This window comes from Thunnus maccoyii, chromosome 3, assembly GCF_910596095.1.
Source record: "Thunnus maccoyii chromosome 3, fThuMac1.1, whole genome shotgun sequence".
Classification (NCBI taxonomy): Eukaryota; Metazoa; Chordata; class Actinopteri; order Scombriformes; family Scombridae; genus Thunnus; species Thunnus maccoyii.
In genome coordinates this window covers 32,423,838-32,438,958 of record NC_056535.1, presented here as the reverse complement: position 1 = coordinate 32,438,958, position 15,121 = coordinate 32,423,838, and the positions used below count along the sequence as shown (strand labels likewise).

The window sequence follows — 15,121 nt, the reverse complement described above, 5'->3', positions numbered from 1 at the left end:
TAAGAATACTCAGATTGTTTTCATTATTTATTGATTACTTGTTCATTCTAAAACTTACAGAAATGGTGACAAATGCCCAACAAAAGTTGATGATTAGGACTGTAACCAAAAACTATTTTTATCATGGATTAAGCTGATTATGTCCTTGATTAATCGATCAATTGTCTAGTCTATAGAATTGTGAAAATGATAAAGTGATATCTTCAGTTTGCTTGTTTTGTTTGACCAGCAGTCCAGAAAAGCATTAAATACTCACATTTGAGAAGCTGAAACCAGGCAATATATGGTGTTCGAAAAATGCCAGAAACTATTTGATTATCAAAATAGTTGCCAAATCATTTTCTGTCTATCAACTAATCGATTAATCAACTAATCATTGCAGCTCTACTAATGACTCAGTGATGTTTGCCTCCTGTGTTAAAAATTCCAAAGGATTCAGTGAAAAATTAATTTGAAAAGCGAAAATCAACTAATGTTTCTCATTTTATTTGATAGATAACTTATCTGAAATTAAGAAAAACAATTATTGAAATAGTCTAATTAATTTTATGTGGAGTGATTAATCCACTACTCATCTAATAATTAAATCTTCAGCAGACATTAGCACACACCAGTACATGTAAACAAAGCTTAGTGTTCTGATTCTTCAATTTTATTGTCACAATTTTGTTTTAATTGTAAGAATCAAATCATATTGAAAAATGCAATGCTTCTAAAAACGTTTAAGGCAAATATGTTGAGTTTAAACCCGTCATCCTCTTCATTCAGTGCCTGTCGTGGAAGGTTATGCGGGCAGTCCCAGGTTTGCAGCTCCTGTTTCCATTTGTGAGATTCCCGACAGCCTTCATGACACCCGGGAACCGACCATCGCTCAGCTGCTACAGGAGAAAGCACTTTACTCATTTTCTGAGTGGCCAAAGGTACTATTATTACTCTGATACATGTTTGTTGAGATATTTCTAGAGTTTGTTTGCATGCCATCAAACTGCAGAGAGACAAACTTGCACCCATTCACAGTATCTTCTTCATGCCCCCTGAGTTTCATATTTGTTGTCTTCTCGCCCGCTGTAGGACCGGGTGATCATCAACCGCCTGGACAGCATCTGCCACGCCATCCTAAAGGGGAAGTGGCCTTCATCGAGCGAGCAATACGACTCTCCCGGCTCCATGGCCGCTAACTCCTGCCTGGCCAACAGCTTAGCCCAGCACCACCACCACCACCGAGCAGGCTTCCTCCCCACCACCGCCACCACCACCACCTCAGGCTCCGTCCCAGGCCAGGCCAGGGTTCAGCAGGCCAACCCTGGACTTGGGTTTTCAATCCCTCCCCCTCTCACAAGACTACCTAAGGTGAGAACATCCCCGTGACTTAACGAACGACTTATCTCCCTTTTGTTGTACATATCAACGTTTCTATCATCCGTCTACATTTATCTTCGCTGTCTCATGCCATGGTTCATACAAGCGGTGTCCAGTTTCTAGTGCTAATAATGCTAATAGCTAATAATGCTAATGCTAATAATGCTAACAACAACAACAAGCTTTAATTTTGTTTTTTTGCTCCCAAAGAGTATTATTATTTAAAACTTGTCTTATATAAGTAAAATGCACATTGTTGAAAACACTAGAAGTGAAATAATTAAAATAGTAATAATAATAATATACAAATATTTTTTTAGCATAGTAGTCCAGGACAACACTTGAGTACTAAACACTATCAGGTATCTGCAGGTAGCACTGGGCACCTCTAGTTCACGCCATCGTATTGTTGCTTTATTGTAAAGTTTCCTGTCTCTGTAATGTGTACTGTTGATATTATAAATGTTGATATCAGACTTGGGCAGGTAGTCTTATTGTAAAAAGATTCTTTTACTTAGCAAATGTATATAAAAAAAATCATGAATGCATTTGAAGGAGAGAAATTTAAATTATGACTAATTATCTGTACAGTGTGTTTTATCCAAAGGCATTGTTTCCAAAATGTTACACACTAGAGACCAGATGGGTTGTACGCTGTTTATTTAATTCTATATTTTATACCTTCAGAGGTAAACAAAGCAGGAAAACTCAAGTGCCTGAAAACCAGGTGTTGAAAGCAGCTTCCAAAGATGATATTTCATTACCCAGAGTCCATAAATCAATGTTAAAATATAGTTTAAAGATATCGGGCTCATGTTTTTTCCCAGGTCTGGTTGACAGCCGCCACTGTGTTGTCTCAGTCCATATGTATGTTTAACAAAGCCATCATCTCTCTCCCATTCTTGTCTACCCCTCACCCACCCTGTTCACCCTGACAGTACATGCCGCGGGGTGGCGCATGCGGGCGCGGAGCTTGGCGCCTCACCTCCTTGCCTCTCTTACAGGAGAGGCTGGTGGCTCCTCCCTACCTCCCCGAGCTCAAACGAGCGGGAGGTCGGAGGTCGTTCGACTATGAGGCTGCTGCTGCTGCAGCAGCTGCCAAGGTGTTAGCTGGGAAAACAGCATCATCATGCCACACCGCCGCCACCGCGAGCTCCAGTGGTGAAAAAGTGCCGGTAGTGGCCCCGCCCTCTCATCGTACAGGAGCCATGTTGATTAATGGTTGGCAAGAAACAGCTATTGATCTAACCAAGTCGTCAGGAGAAATAAGCACCAGCAGTGGCATTGGGACAGGTGAAGCTGTGGTTGCACCAGGAATCAGCCACCACGGTGCCAGTGCTGGCAGCACACACAAGCTGCCGCCGCCCCCTATCACGGCACCCTTATCAGGCTCTGTTGGAATCGACATGGCTGGGATACTGCAGGCCGGGCTCATCCATCCTGTAACGGGGCAAATAGTTAATGGGAGCCTGAGGGGAGATGATTCTTTGAGAAGGAGGAGAGGGAGGAGGAGAAACGTGGAAGCACTGTACTCAGAGTTCACCAAGAGCCGAGGACTGCACCTCCCAGAGACACAGGTGGGTAGAGGGAGGAAGGACGGAGGATGGGGATGGGGGATGCTGAGAGACAGGCGTGGATAAAGGGAGCGAGGGACAAAGAGGGTATCAGAGAGTATAGAGACCCAGGTGTGTAGAAGAATGAGAGCGATAACTGATGGACAGGGGGAAGGGACATGAAGAAATCGATTGAAAGAGACGTTTGATAGAAAATGGATGTTTTCAAGAAAGCATTTTCAGTGTAAGAGCAGTTAAATGTGTTTCAGTGTGAAAGGCAGAAACCTCACCTGTGGCATTTTGGGGAGAAAAGTCATAAGTTAAACGATTAGATTCTAGAGAAAAATCCTGTTCCCTACTTTCAATTTCCAAACGTTAAAACATCAGCACCTGTGTGTGTGTTTATATCTCTACCTACAGAGCCGAGCGGAGGTGATCAGCCACTCCTCCGTTTCCTCCTCCACCTCCTCGCCGTCCCCTTCTCCTTCAGAGCGACCAGCTGGCCCTCCCACACCGTCCTCCTCCTCTACACCCACCCCCACCCAGACGCCTCCTCAGCCGGAGATCGTGGCCATCGACAGAGAAGCAGCCAGCAAAGGCCTGATCGAGTGGCTGAGACAGAATCCGGGCTACAGCATGGATCTGCCCGCGTTCGCTCACGTAAGTATTAAAATATTACCGAACAAGTTCGTCCTAATAACCACAGTGAATCAGACGTACGTGTTAAAAAGAAAGATGATGTGTGTGTGCAGCTAAAAACATCATCTGTACTTTTCATGTTTTGTGTTTTTGTTTCCTACCTTTTCAATGTTGAGGTGCTTTTTTTTTTTAGGACATACACTACATCTGATTGATTAATTTCTCTTCCTGTCTGCAGTCTGGTCTCTTACACGGTTTCGTTGAGCGTCCCAAGCAGAGGAGGCATCGCTGTAAAGACCCCACCAAGCTGGATATCAACTCTTTGACGGGGGAAGAGAGGGTTCCCGTCGTGCACCGAGGCACCGGACGCAGGGTAGAAAAAAAAAACACACACAAACACACTCAAGACGCTCACATCAGTTAATATGTTTTTATAAAGATCAGTCACGAGTATCTTGCTGCTCGGTGGCGCTACAGCTCATCAACTAATAATCCAGGCTGCTTCAAAGTTCACAAAATAGGAAAAAACCTGAACTTTTACCTGAATCCTCCATCATTGCTCTGATGTCATACTGGTTTTCTTGCCTTGCAGCTTGGTGGCGCTATGGCTCCGGCCATAAAGGAGCTTTCCAGGTGGCTGGACGCTAACTCAGAGTACTATGTAGCTCCAGACTGGGCTGATGTGGTCAAACACTCTGTGAGTATAATACACTTTATCAATGGTTGTCAGTGTCACATGACCTCCTGCTGCAGACGTAAACATGCAGGATTATCAACCTCTTCCTCTCCTCCTCCTGCAGGGTTTTCTCCCCGAGGGGAAGTTCTCTCGGATCCTGACGGAACCAGTCAACAGAGACCCGAGCGCTCGACGCCGTGGACGTCGTCCTCGCAGCGAGATGCCGAAGCCCCTCCTGTCCGTCTCTGATTCCTCCTCATCCGGCCTTGGCCCCCCTCTCTTCATGAATGGCGGTTTGATCGGCAGCATGGACTCCATGGTGGCCATGCAGAACCTCCGCGGCGGCATTCCTGGAATTCCCATCTCCGGGATCATGGCAGCTGGATTCACTCACGGATTCCCCGCAGCTGTCTCGACGGGAGGAGCGGGAACGTCCGCAGAAGATGCCAAGAACGGGTTGAGTATGTTACCCATGATGCTTCATGGCATACCGCACCCCCATGGGGCTGCGATACCGCAACACGCCTTGTTCAGCGTCGGCGCGATGATGGCGCACACGCCACCGCCGCCTCCTCCTCACCCAGCCTCCACGTCCTCCTCCTCCACCACCTCTTCTTCTTCTTCATTGTCCGCTGCGAAGGTCACCACGACAACCGCGCCCTCTACATCCGAGGCGGCCAGCCCCTCGTCGACGACGCCCGCCGACAGAGAGAGCGCCGCCTCTTCGGCTTCTGGTGGCGAGAAAAGCCACGAGGAGAAGGGAGCGGCAGAGGGCAACAAAAGAGCAGCGGGGGCGGAGGCAGCAGCAGCAGCAGCAGCCATCATTACCTCCACCAGCAGGGCCCACATCGGCTCTGCGCATCTCGGAGCCGGCACCGGCAGCCATCTTACCTTCAACCCCTTCCTGATCCCGAGCATGTCCCACGGCCTGCTGTACCCACACATGTTCTTGCCGCACGGGGGCATCATGGCGCTGCCCGCCATGCCGCCCAGCGGTGTAGACGGCTCCCCGGGCAGCCCAAAGAGGAGGAGGAAGAGAGGGCGGGAGGACGGGGAGAGAGAGGAGGAGAGGGAGAAGGAGAGGCCGGCGACAGGAGAAGTAGAGGAGAGCGAAAGTACAGTTAAGGCTAGCGTTACCTCCCACCCAGCCTCCTCCTCCTCCTCATCATCTCCCTCCTTCCCCTCTACCTCGGCTCCAGAGCCCGGCCCGCCTCCGACCGAAGAGCCCCACGCCGGGCAGGGAGACGGAGAGGACGGGCCCGCGGAGCCCCAGGAACTGGACTCCCATAACCATCCCGAGGGAGCGGCAACGGAGGAGAAAGAGGAAAGATCGGAGGACACAGAAGGAGAGGCGACAGAGGAGGAGAAGCAGGAGCAGAGACAGGTGGACGGAGAGGAAGGGTAGACGAGCAGAAAACTGCGGAGGACCGAGACGAACCACTTCCTGCTCTCTACTCCTGTCTCCTCTGTCGCTCTCTTTCTCGACTGAGCAACAGTGTAAAGTTTGTGCCGTGTCTGTCAGTCAATGTCCATGTAAAGACTTTTATTATGATGATGACTAATAATAATGATTATATTCAACTCGGTCATGTTTATATACCAGGACCCCACCCACCCTCTCCCACCACTCCCTCCTTGTATACAAAAAAAAAAAAAAAAAAAACCTAGTGTAAGAAACGATCTTCTGTGTATTCTTCCCCCTTTATTCTGCATCGAGACTGAGTCGGGAGGGACACTTCTCAACAGGAAAAACACACACACACACACACACACTGCAGGCGAGATATGCTAACCATGAGCGGCTTTAGCGGTAATATTTTAAAAAGTTCAAAATGATCCAAGATGGTCTGTCATGCGGCTTGGGTTCGGTGTGTTTGCGTGGACACGGAAAGATGACTGAAGAGTTGTGGCACGGCTTTGTCAGAGGTGGGTTTTTTTTCTCAACACACAGTCAACACAATTCAGCTCAACCGGAGTATCTTCACCTGAGCACTGTCTTCTTATTTTGACACACTCCACTAAATTGTGTGATTTTTTTTTTTTTTTGGATTTCACTTTGTGCAATGCTCAAAAACCCTGCAGGCGAGATTAACCGGGAAGTTTGTCTTATATATATATATAAGACTTGAAGAGTCTGAACTAGCATTCCCAGATACATGTGACACTAAAAAAACTCCTTTTTACTAGTTGATACTGAGGGAAAACACTGGTAAACATTAACCGAATATGCAAAGAGCTACTCTACCAAGAAACCAGCAGCCCAAAATACATTTTCATAGTCTCTAAAAGTCTCTAAATCACCTCGATATGACTCCAAGTACATTTATTACATGTAAGAATGCTGCCAAATCTTTTTTTACCCACTAAAATTGGCGAAATGTGACTTTAATGTAGACTAGAAGGTCAAAAAAAAGTCACAATAGATGTGAGGTTAATGAATCATAGCCTGCCCCAGTGTTTTAGATAGTCATTCATATTTTTTATTTTAATTATAACTTTAGAAATTAGAAATCAAGAGCAGGAAATGTCTAACAGCTCTTCACAATAAGAGGAGCTCCACTTTTCTTTTTTCTTTTGCTTTCATCCATAAAAGCAGAGAACAATCATGAGATTATTTTATTGTTTTTAAAGTCATGTAGAGATTTTTGTTTTGTTTTGTTTTATTTTAAACTCCGACACAAAGTCACTTTGAAAGATTTCCCCCCCTCTTCCACGTGTTCGGGCCTAATCAAAAGAAATGTAAGAGAAGAATTTCATAGGTAAGAGCTCATGTCAGGCCACCAGGGGGCGGTAGGAGTCAGATTTGATTGTATCCTGTCCTGCAAACACTGAGGTGGAGGGAAAGTGGGAGAACCAGAGGAGAGAATAGATGTTTTCTTTTTTTTTTTTTTCATTTTAAAGTCCCAAATGGATTTAACTTCCAGTAAAAATCAACGGCTCATCAGAAATGGTGCAAAAAATAACTGCTGCAAAAAAAAAAACAAACGGTTGCAATCATGACCTGTAGCATCATGTCGTTTTTTTTTTTATTATTATCTTCTGGCCATGATGTCCTCCCCTCAACTTTTCTGTGTTCAGAAAGATATTATGTGTGCGTAGTCGACCATCTGTCCAGTGAAAGGGAATAAGTCTTTTTCAGGAATGAAGAACAGGAGGAGGGATACATAATGGGGTGTGAATCGCTCGGGCTGAGTGCCTCGTCGTTGCTCTTTCGTCTCGTTTCTTTTCCTCAGATTCATATTCTGCAGACCAGCAGGTCGTACTAAAGAGTTTCAAAAATATGTAAATCTGTCGCTGTATATTGCTTTTTTTTAAGTGCACCGTTTATTTCTTTCGCCTTTATTTTTTTTTTTGTTTGTTTGTTTGTCCATCGGGATTTAAAAAAAAAAAATACTTGACATATGCGAGATGGGGTTTTTGCATCGAGGTTAGTCCCAGTGTTTTCTGTATCAAACAGACCGTACTGTACATTAAATGGATGCAAGTTGCTGGTTTTATTCAGTCTTTTCATAACAGGGTCTGTATTTTTTGGGGGGGTATATGTCAAATGTTTCTGTTTATGATGTTCACTTCTTTTTTTTTTTTTTTTTTTTTTTGGTTTTCATACATGAAAACATTATTTTTGCACAATGTCTTTTATGTGAATGTTACCCTGTCTTTCCTTTATGTGTGTATGTGTGTGTGTGATAATGGGAGAGAGAGTGTGTGTGTGTGTGTGTATGTGTGCATGCATGCGCACACATTTCCGTTGTGGAGCTGTGTTTCTACTCCTGTCTCGTCCTTACAGGTCACTTTTTTTTCTTGTTGGGAAAAAAAAAAACAAAAAAAAAAAAACATAGTTGTTGCCTTGTCACAATTTGTGGCTATATATAATTTATTATACTTTTTTCTTTTTGCTTTGCCAAACTCTCACCAAATATGACATTCTTTCTTTAGTTTCATTATGTATTATTCAAAGTAAAATGCCTTATTTAGCTAGTGTTTTTTGTTTTTGTAAAGATGTTCTGTTACATCTCCATATAGGGACATTTTATCGTGTTTGTGTTGACCTTTGCTTGTATGCGTACACGGCCTTGGTGATGTGCATTATCTTCAAAAGCCAACAACAGTAATGCAAAGGTACCACTGTCAGAATCACTTTGTTAATTCCCCAAAAGTCAATCAGTCACCCCCCCTCCTCCCCCCCTCAAAGCACAAACGGAGAGTTAACAAGAAATGACTGTTTTCTTACCAGTGCCTCTAAAAATGACTTTAAATAGTTTCTTTTTCTTTTTTTTTTGTGGGTTTCACTAACGCACTACAGCTTACTGACATCATGTTCCTGTTGGGACATCATCTTTGGGAAAGTGATTAACATATGAGAACGGCAGGAATGCCACACTGTTCATTAAAGGGAAATTCTGTTTTGTTTTTTTTGTTTTTGTTTTTTTCTGTTCAACCTGAATTTTATCTCATATGTTTGTCTGTTAAAACTATCAGTCAGAAGGTTTTACTGATCATCTCCAGCAACATTTCAGTCATAGCAAAGAGAGTGATCCTCCTGCAGCTTTTGAAAAAAAACAGAAAAATTAGTTTGAATCTGACTAAAAGTAAACATATAAATGAATCTACTGTAAATCTTTGCAACCGTCGCAGAGCAGATTCAACTTAACATAGCATAGCATATTAGCCGTCAAATGAAACTGACCTGTAATTAGTTCAGAAGTTTAATCAGTGTATGATGATGATGTTGCGATTTATATTGATGTTGATAATTATATCTCCAATCTGAGTCGAGCGAAGCCGATCACAGAGAAAAGTCTTTACGGGCTTCAGTTGAAGTGAATATTGTTCTGATAGAGTATAATGACTTCGCTCTGTGCCGTCATGAAGAGAAAAGTAGCAGCAGACACAAAGATGTTTCATGTCTGCGAGTATCTGAACTGCAAAGAAAAAAAAAATAGAAGGACGAGGTCGACGCTGTGCAGATTTCACTGATTAGTAATTGAGGGAGGGGGGGATTGTTTTCTGCTGTTACTTTCAATCAGACACAATAACAAATGTTCGGGACCATTTCTTTTGGTTGAAATAAAAGCTGTATGAGGTTTTACACTCGTCGACCCAATCGGCGTTGTTCTTCCTGTAGTCGAAGGTGGAGAGTAAAATCCTGACCGATAGCTATAAAGGACAAACATTTAAGAATAAAAAGGTTGAGAAATAGCACGAGCTGCTGCACGAGGCCTTCTGTTTGGAGCAAATCTAGGATGATAATGCACATAAAGTATGTATCAAGTATTTTGATTGTTTGTTTGCTGGGATTCCTGTAAAAAAAAAGGTATAATTGAATCAGAAGAGGAAGTTGTGAATCACAGCTAAAGTATCTGAAAGTTATAAAATGTTACAAAACAAAACTTCACTCCACAGCCCATGTATGCACATCATTTCCTGTTACTGGCTTGTTCTTGTGTAGAAACTTGAAACAAACTCGTAGGTGCAGTATGTGACGACAGTCGGAGCGTCAGACGGCCCTGTAATGGTCTGTTCATGTCACACCATGCCTTCTTTAACAGTGTTTTCTGTTCCATAGAAAGTCCTTTTTTTTTTTTTTTTTTTTTTGGTTAACTTAAATGTTCTTCTGAACAGTCACCTCAAAATGTTGTAAACGTTTTATCTCTTTATCATAAATAATGTATTTATTGTACAGATCTCGTCTTTACATCGTTGTCTCATGACTGATTTAATGGCTGCCTTTTGTTACTCCGGAGCATCTCCTGAAAGACAAAAGCATTTTGGTTCACATGGAAGTTAAACTATCTGCTTTTCAATGTAGTCTTTGTCACCTGTTAATCTGCTTTTTTTTTTTTTTTTTTTAAGATGTAATTACATTGAAATTACATGTAAAGAATCCCTGGAGTACCTCTTCTTTATTTTCTCAACATAGTTAACAGTTTCTCCAAGTATAAAACATACACTCAAGTATTTTTCTGTCTGTATTTAAGAAGAAGACTGAAAACTAGCAGAAACTGCAAACCTGAACAAGAAAGCAGGCGCAGATTTTCTTTTATAATATCCAACACAACCATTGGGACAGTCTGAGAAATGTTTATTCCCATCTTGTCGCTGGTTGTTGGCGTGAACACTTAAACCAAACCACAAACCATTTTTCTTCTACTATTTTGTCCCCAAATGACCTGCGCATGTGTTTGAGAATCCTGGTTTTTAGCGCAGAGATTTCCACCATCACGCTCTCCTCGGTTACGTGAGGGTCCGCTAGGTTGAAGACTGGCCTTCGTTTATGTCAGAAAAGATCCCTCCACCCCCCCCCCCCCTGCTCAAGTGTCCTTAAGCGAGACGCTGAGTCTGACGTTTGACCTTCCTGTAGAAGGAGGCGAGTTTCAGTTTGATTCGTCATCAAAATCTAAAACAGAGAAAAGGAAAAAGACGAATGTAGCGCCCTTTTGATACGCACAGCCTCAGAAAACCAGAGTCAAACATGATGAACCAATGTGTCACTTAAACGCTTAAAATCTAAACATCAAAATTTACAGCAAATTGGTGTAAAAAACTGAAAAATCCCTCGTGTCCGTTTTCCATCTGATTTCATTACAAACTGCTTTCAGACAGCGAAAGATTTTTCTTGGCCGAAGAGGCGAATATATAATAAGAATTACAGCTCCTGGGTTTATTTTTTCCCCCCTCCCCTCCTCGATGTAATATTTTGATGTTCTGTGGTTTAAGACTTCACAAAAAATCATATCTACCATTTCCACAAAATGAGAGCGTGTCACAGGGGCAACCTGATTATAGAAACAAGACATCTCATAAAAATGTAATCAAACTATGATTAAATTTGTTTCAGTCATAAATCTTTCTTGAGTTACTTGAGTTTTATTTTGAAGAAGCATGCTGAAGGGAAACTGATCATCTGTTTAGAGAGAAGCAGCGCGCACGACCATGCAACATAAAACATAAAGATTTGCAGGTTAGAGCAGTTGATCAATAAATGAGAACTTCAACCCCCCCCTCCCCCTCCCCCTAACCCCCCCCCCCCCCCAGTTCATGACCCTAAACCACCGACAGTAGCTCAATATAAAACTAAGATAGGGCGAGTCGAATAACGGTCGACTGTTCACAGCCCCGCTGAACCGAGTGCAATGTAACTCACAAGGATATTCTTCTAAAATAAAAAAAAATTCCCCAAAAACAAAACAAAACAAAAAAAAAGCGGAGAAAAGACAAATAACTGTCTGATCCTGAAGTCAGAAACACGGTCATTACTAAGTAAGTTATGTGGTGGGGTTTTTATCTTTTTCTTTTTTTTCTTATTTGTAACTATAGCTCTCTGTATTCCCATGTGGACCAATCTCATGAGTCAAAACATGGTATGTGTGATCTTTTATTGTGCAATAAAAGATGACTTTCAACTTTCTTTTTTGTCCTCGGTGGGTAATTCATTCATTAACTGTGGAAATCCTGTCTGTAATCGCTGCTGTTATTTATTTATTAGATTTGTGTGAAACGTTTCAGGCGATCCTGCAGAGGAACGGCCCGACTTCTCTTTCCTTCTTTCCTGCAGCAGCGAGCCCGTGATGCTGACGAGGTCTGTGCAGGTAAAGAAAAGGTCCTGCGATGTAACCGGTAACGTGTTTAGACCTTTTTTTTTAGTGTGAAATGTGCAGTTGTAATATAATCAACACAAATTAACTTGTTTTTGCTTCCAGGATCGACTTTTACTGCAGCTTTTAAACTCTTAAACAGAACAAAACTTATTTAGAAGCTTTAACTTCACAAATTATATTTGTTTCTTTATATGACATGTCTCCATCATCCACATTTGGCTCTAGTTGAGTCTTATTATTACTTAGTCTAATTAAGTGCAGCTATTTTCAGTTTTACTATGCATTAACACCACTTGCTGCTTGATAGTGACCACAGTTTTGTACAGTTTTATTAAGAAATGGTCTTTTGGTTTGCAGATCTGTTAGTTTTATCTGGGAAAACTTGAAGTTTTAGTTTGACAGAAGATCTTTTGCAGCAAAAGAAGGGAAGATAATCAATAATAGCCACCATTGTTGAGCAGAAAAAGGAGAAAATCAGCAGCTACTGTGCAGAAATAATCTCAATCACACATGATCTCTTGTGAAGAGTTGTACAGATGCACTAAAACAGTGATGAAGAGGAGGAAATATTTTACTGTTTGGACTCCTCTGCTGCCAAATCCACAATCTGAATGTCACAATGTTAGGAAATGAAGCATCTTTCAAGTCTCTAAACGGTTATGGGCTCACAGTCAGTAAAACAACATGGCTGCAGCTTCAAAATATACATTTATTGAAAACATACATTCATGTCAAGGAATAACATCCCCCATTCGTCTTAGAAAATATTGATAAATATACAACTGACAGAAGCTAGCCGACGAACAGACAAATGAACTTTTCTCATCTGAAGAAATTACATAAAAAAATCCACTTTTTATAAAAGGAAGAATACCCACATCTTCATCATGCTACACATTAGTTTTACTTGTGCAATATTAAATAAGACAGGCGGATAATAATAATGCTGGTGAAAAAAAAAAAACTGAACACATTTAATTCCTACATTCATTCTCTACAGCATGTTTACAAATGCTTAAACTGTGATTTAAAAGACAAGATCTGAAGTTAAACTCTGGCAGCGAATTAGAGTGAGAGTGAATTCTTTTTTTTTATCTGTATATACAGAATTTCTAATTGAAAAACATAGTGACACCTACTTTATTGAGATGATTTAAAAAACCAGAGTCGGAGAGTTACTGAATGATGATTTTCTTGTTTTTTTTTTTATAAAGTTTACTTCTCTATTATGACCTCTCCAATTTGGAAAAAAAACTCAGAAGAAACAGCAGATAATATATCAGCAAAACCACAAATTCAGAAACAATAAACTGCTGTTCAAACAATGAAGCTTATTATCATCTGTCATTCAGCTTATTACTTTACTTCAACCACCCGACAGTTACCTGTAGGCGACACCGCACATGATTCATGATTCCTTCATGTCTTTTAAGAGGAGGACTGAGGACTTATTGCAGAGTTAAACTATTCAGATACCAGCTGCTTTTGATGCAGCGTAATCAGCAGCAGGTCAGAGAAGTGAGCAGGTTTTGGAGTTGTTGGATTGTACAGTTACAGGATTTTTTTGGGGGACTATTTTATATCTATTTTGGAACATTTGTTGGCACCACGACTCTTGAGATTTCTTTGTTACAGAGGCGGATTTACAGGTGGACCTGGGTAGATGCGGGCCCACCCAGATTGACAGCTTGCCCACCCAATCAGATTCATGAAAACTCACGTCAGAGTTAGTTTTCATGAGTCTGATAGGATGGGACTAACCTATCACCCTACCACGCTGTCAGAAGGTGGTTTCGTGTAGCTAGCAGCTAAATGAAAGTTGGAAACTATGGCTAAACATCTTTTAGCTGCTTTAAAAAAAACAACGCATCTAGAGGATGAGGCATGTTTGGACCAGTCGCAGCAGGATGGTTGTAAGAGACTTTTTTCCGCAAATAAACCAGATCCAGATGCGCCTTAGATCCTCCATGTTGACTGGACGCTTGAGCAACTTGATGCTTTTGTCTTTTGAAAGAGAACTAATCGACACTTGGGATTACGATGACATAAATCGACCTTTTCAACTAAAAAAAGCCCAGAAGACTCGGCCTTCTGTAGGCGTAGTATCTGCGGTGTTTATTTTATTCTGGTTTCTATGAGTTAGTTCTGAATTGTAACGTAACTGCCGGCCCATCCAGATTTTTTCCAGTCCAAGTTATTCGCCCCGTTCAGTACAAATTTCACTTCGTTGTGAGAGAGGTTTGTGGGGTTAATTAAGATTTTATTCACCTCTACGGTCCAACACACGAGACCAAATTGTTCTGATTCTTGATAAATGCTGGATTTATTCATGAAGACAGGTTTATTTATCGGCTGCCACCAAGCCGCAACATTACTTAGGAGGGAAAATGTTGACTCACTTTGAATGTAAGAATTTCTTAGTCATAATATCTACTTGTTTTGCTCATTTTGAGTCTCCAGTAAACAATATTCTGGTGTTTTTATAAATTTTAGATTGTACAGGCTGATTGGAAATATGATAAACAACGATTTGGTCTCAGATTACAAATACTGACGTCAATCGACTGATATTCCAGCATGTGTCAGGTTGTGGTTAGCTGTGTGTCTCGGGGCGTCTGTTTTATCCTCAGGGATCTCCTTGCTCTCCGGTGGCGCCTGTAGTCCCGTTTGACGAGTTGCCGACGCTGTCGTTGGCGATCGGCTGTAGTCGTTTTCTGTCCCTCTTCCTTCCAAGTCCTCCGTCTTTATTCTGTCTTCTTTCTGACGGATAAGAAAAAAGCAAAGAGAAAACAGTAAATAGCACAATTTTTTTTTTTTTTTTTGGATCCACAGTTTATTTTTTAGGTTTTTGCTGATCGCACGTCTGTATTTGGTTACAGTTGCGTAACCGCATACTTTGTAGTATTGTATATAAACAACCTCACCTCAAGCACACATGTAGCATCAGCACAGTAATCCTCCTGTCACCCTCTTTTAACATCATTTACATATGAATAAGGCTGACTGAAATCGAGACGCACTGTGAGGGAATGATGGGAAAATGTTTTGTCTTTTAGTCTAATAATTGCAGAGCACTCCAGACATACACACCATGCACATTGCAAATATTAATTTGTCTCCACATATCCCCTTTTTTAAAGTCTCTCGGCAACCCGGTCAGCATCGGTTTGGTGGATTTGCATGTCAAAAGATGTCTTTAAAACTAGTCTAAACTTGAGAGTTCCCATAAAAGTGTCTTGAATTGGTCTAACAGGAATGTGCATGTTTCAAGAACCAGAGGTTATCAGACTTCAACT

The 15,121-nt window shown here is 41.8% G+C and overlaps 2 protein-coding genes across 11 annotated transcripts in view; one reads left to right on the top strand and one right to left on the bottom strand.

The window, feature by feature from the left end:
• chd6 (chromodomain helicase DNA binding protein 6) overlaps positions 1 to 11,635 on the top strand; it is a 105,659-nt gene extending 94,024 nt beyond the window's left edge. For 7 of the 9 annotated variants that reach the window (XM_042407552.1, XM_042407555.1, XM_042407550.1 and 4 more), the window contains 7 exons: positions 769 to 920; positions 1,072 to 1,350; positions 2,298 to 2,936; positions 3,333 to 3,572; positions 3,790 to 3,924; positions 4,144 to 4,248; positions 4,352 to 11,635. In XM_042407552.1, the coding sequence (XP_042263486.1) occupies positions 769 to 920; positions 1,072 to 1,350; positions 2,298 to 2,936; positions 3,333 to 3,572; positions 3,790 to 3,924; positions 4,144 to 4,248; positions 4,352 to 5,632 (2,831 nt within the window). In that variant the 3' untranslated portion in view covers positions 5,633 to 11,635. The remainder of the gene's footprint in view (positions 1 to 768; positions 921 to 1,071; positions 1,351 to 2,297; positions 2,937 to 3,332; positions 3,573 to 3,789; positions 3,925 to 4,143; positions 4,249 to 4,351) is intronic. The other 2 variants (XM_042407556.1, XM_042407557.1) reach the window with 2 other exon arrangements.
• An 879-nt stretch (positions 11,636 to 12,514) lies between these two features.
• The window catches only part of rspo4 (R-spondin 4), a 45,137-nt gene continuing 42,530 nt past the window's right edge, over positions 12,515 to 15,121 (bottom strand). The window contains exon 5 of one of the 2 annotated variants that reach the window (XM_042407580.1): positions 12,515 to 14,581. In XM_042407580.1, the coding sequence (XP_042263514.1) occupies positions 14,382 to 14,581 (200 nt within the window). In that variant the 3' untranslated portion in view covers positions 12,515 to 14,381. Of the gene's footprint in view, positions 14,586 to 15,121 lie in introns of both variants that reach the window. The other variant, XM_042407581.1, reaches the window with a different exon arrangement.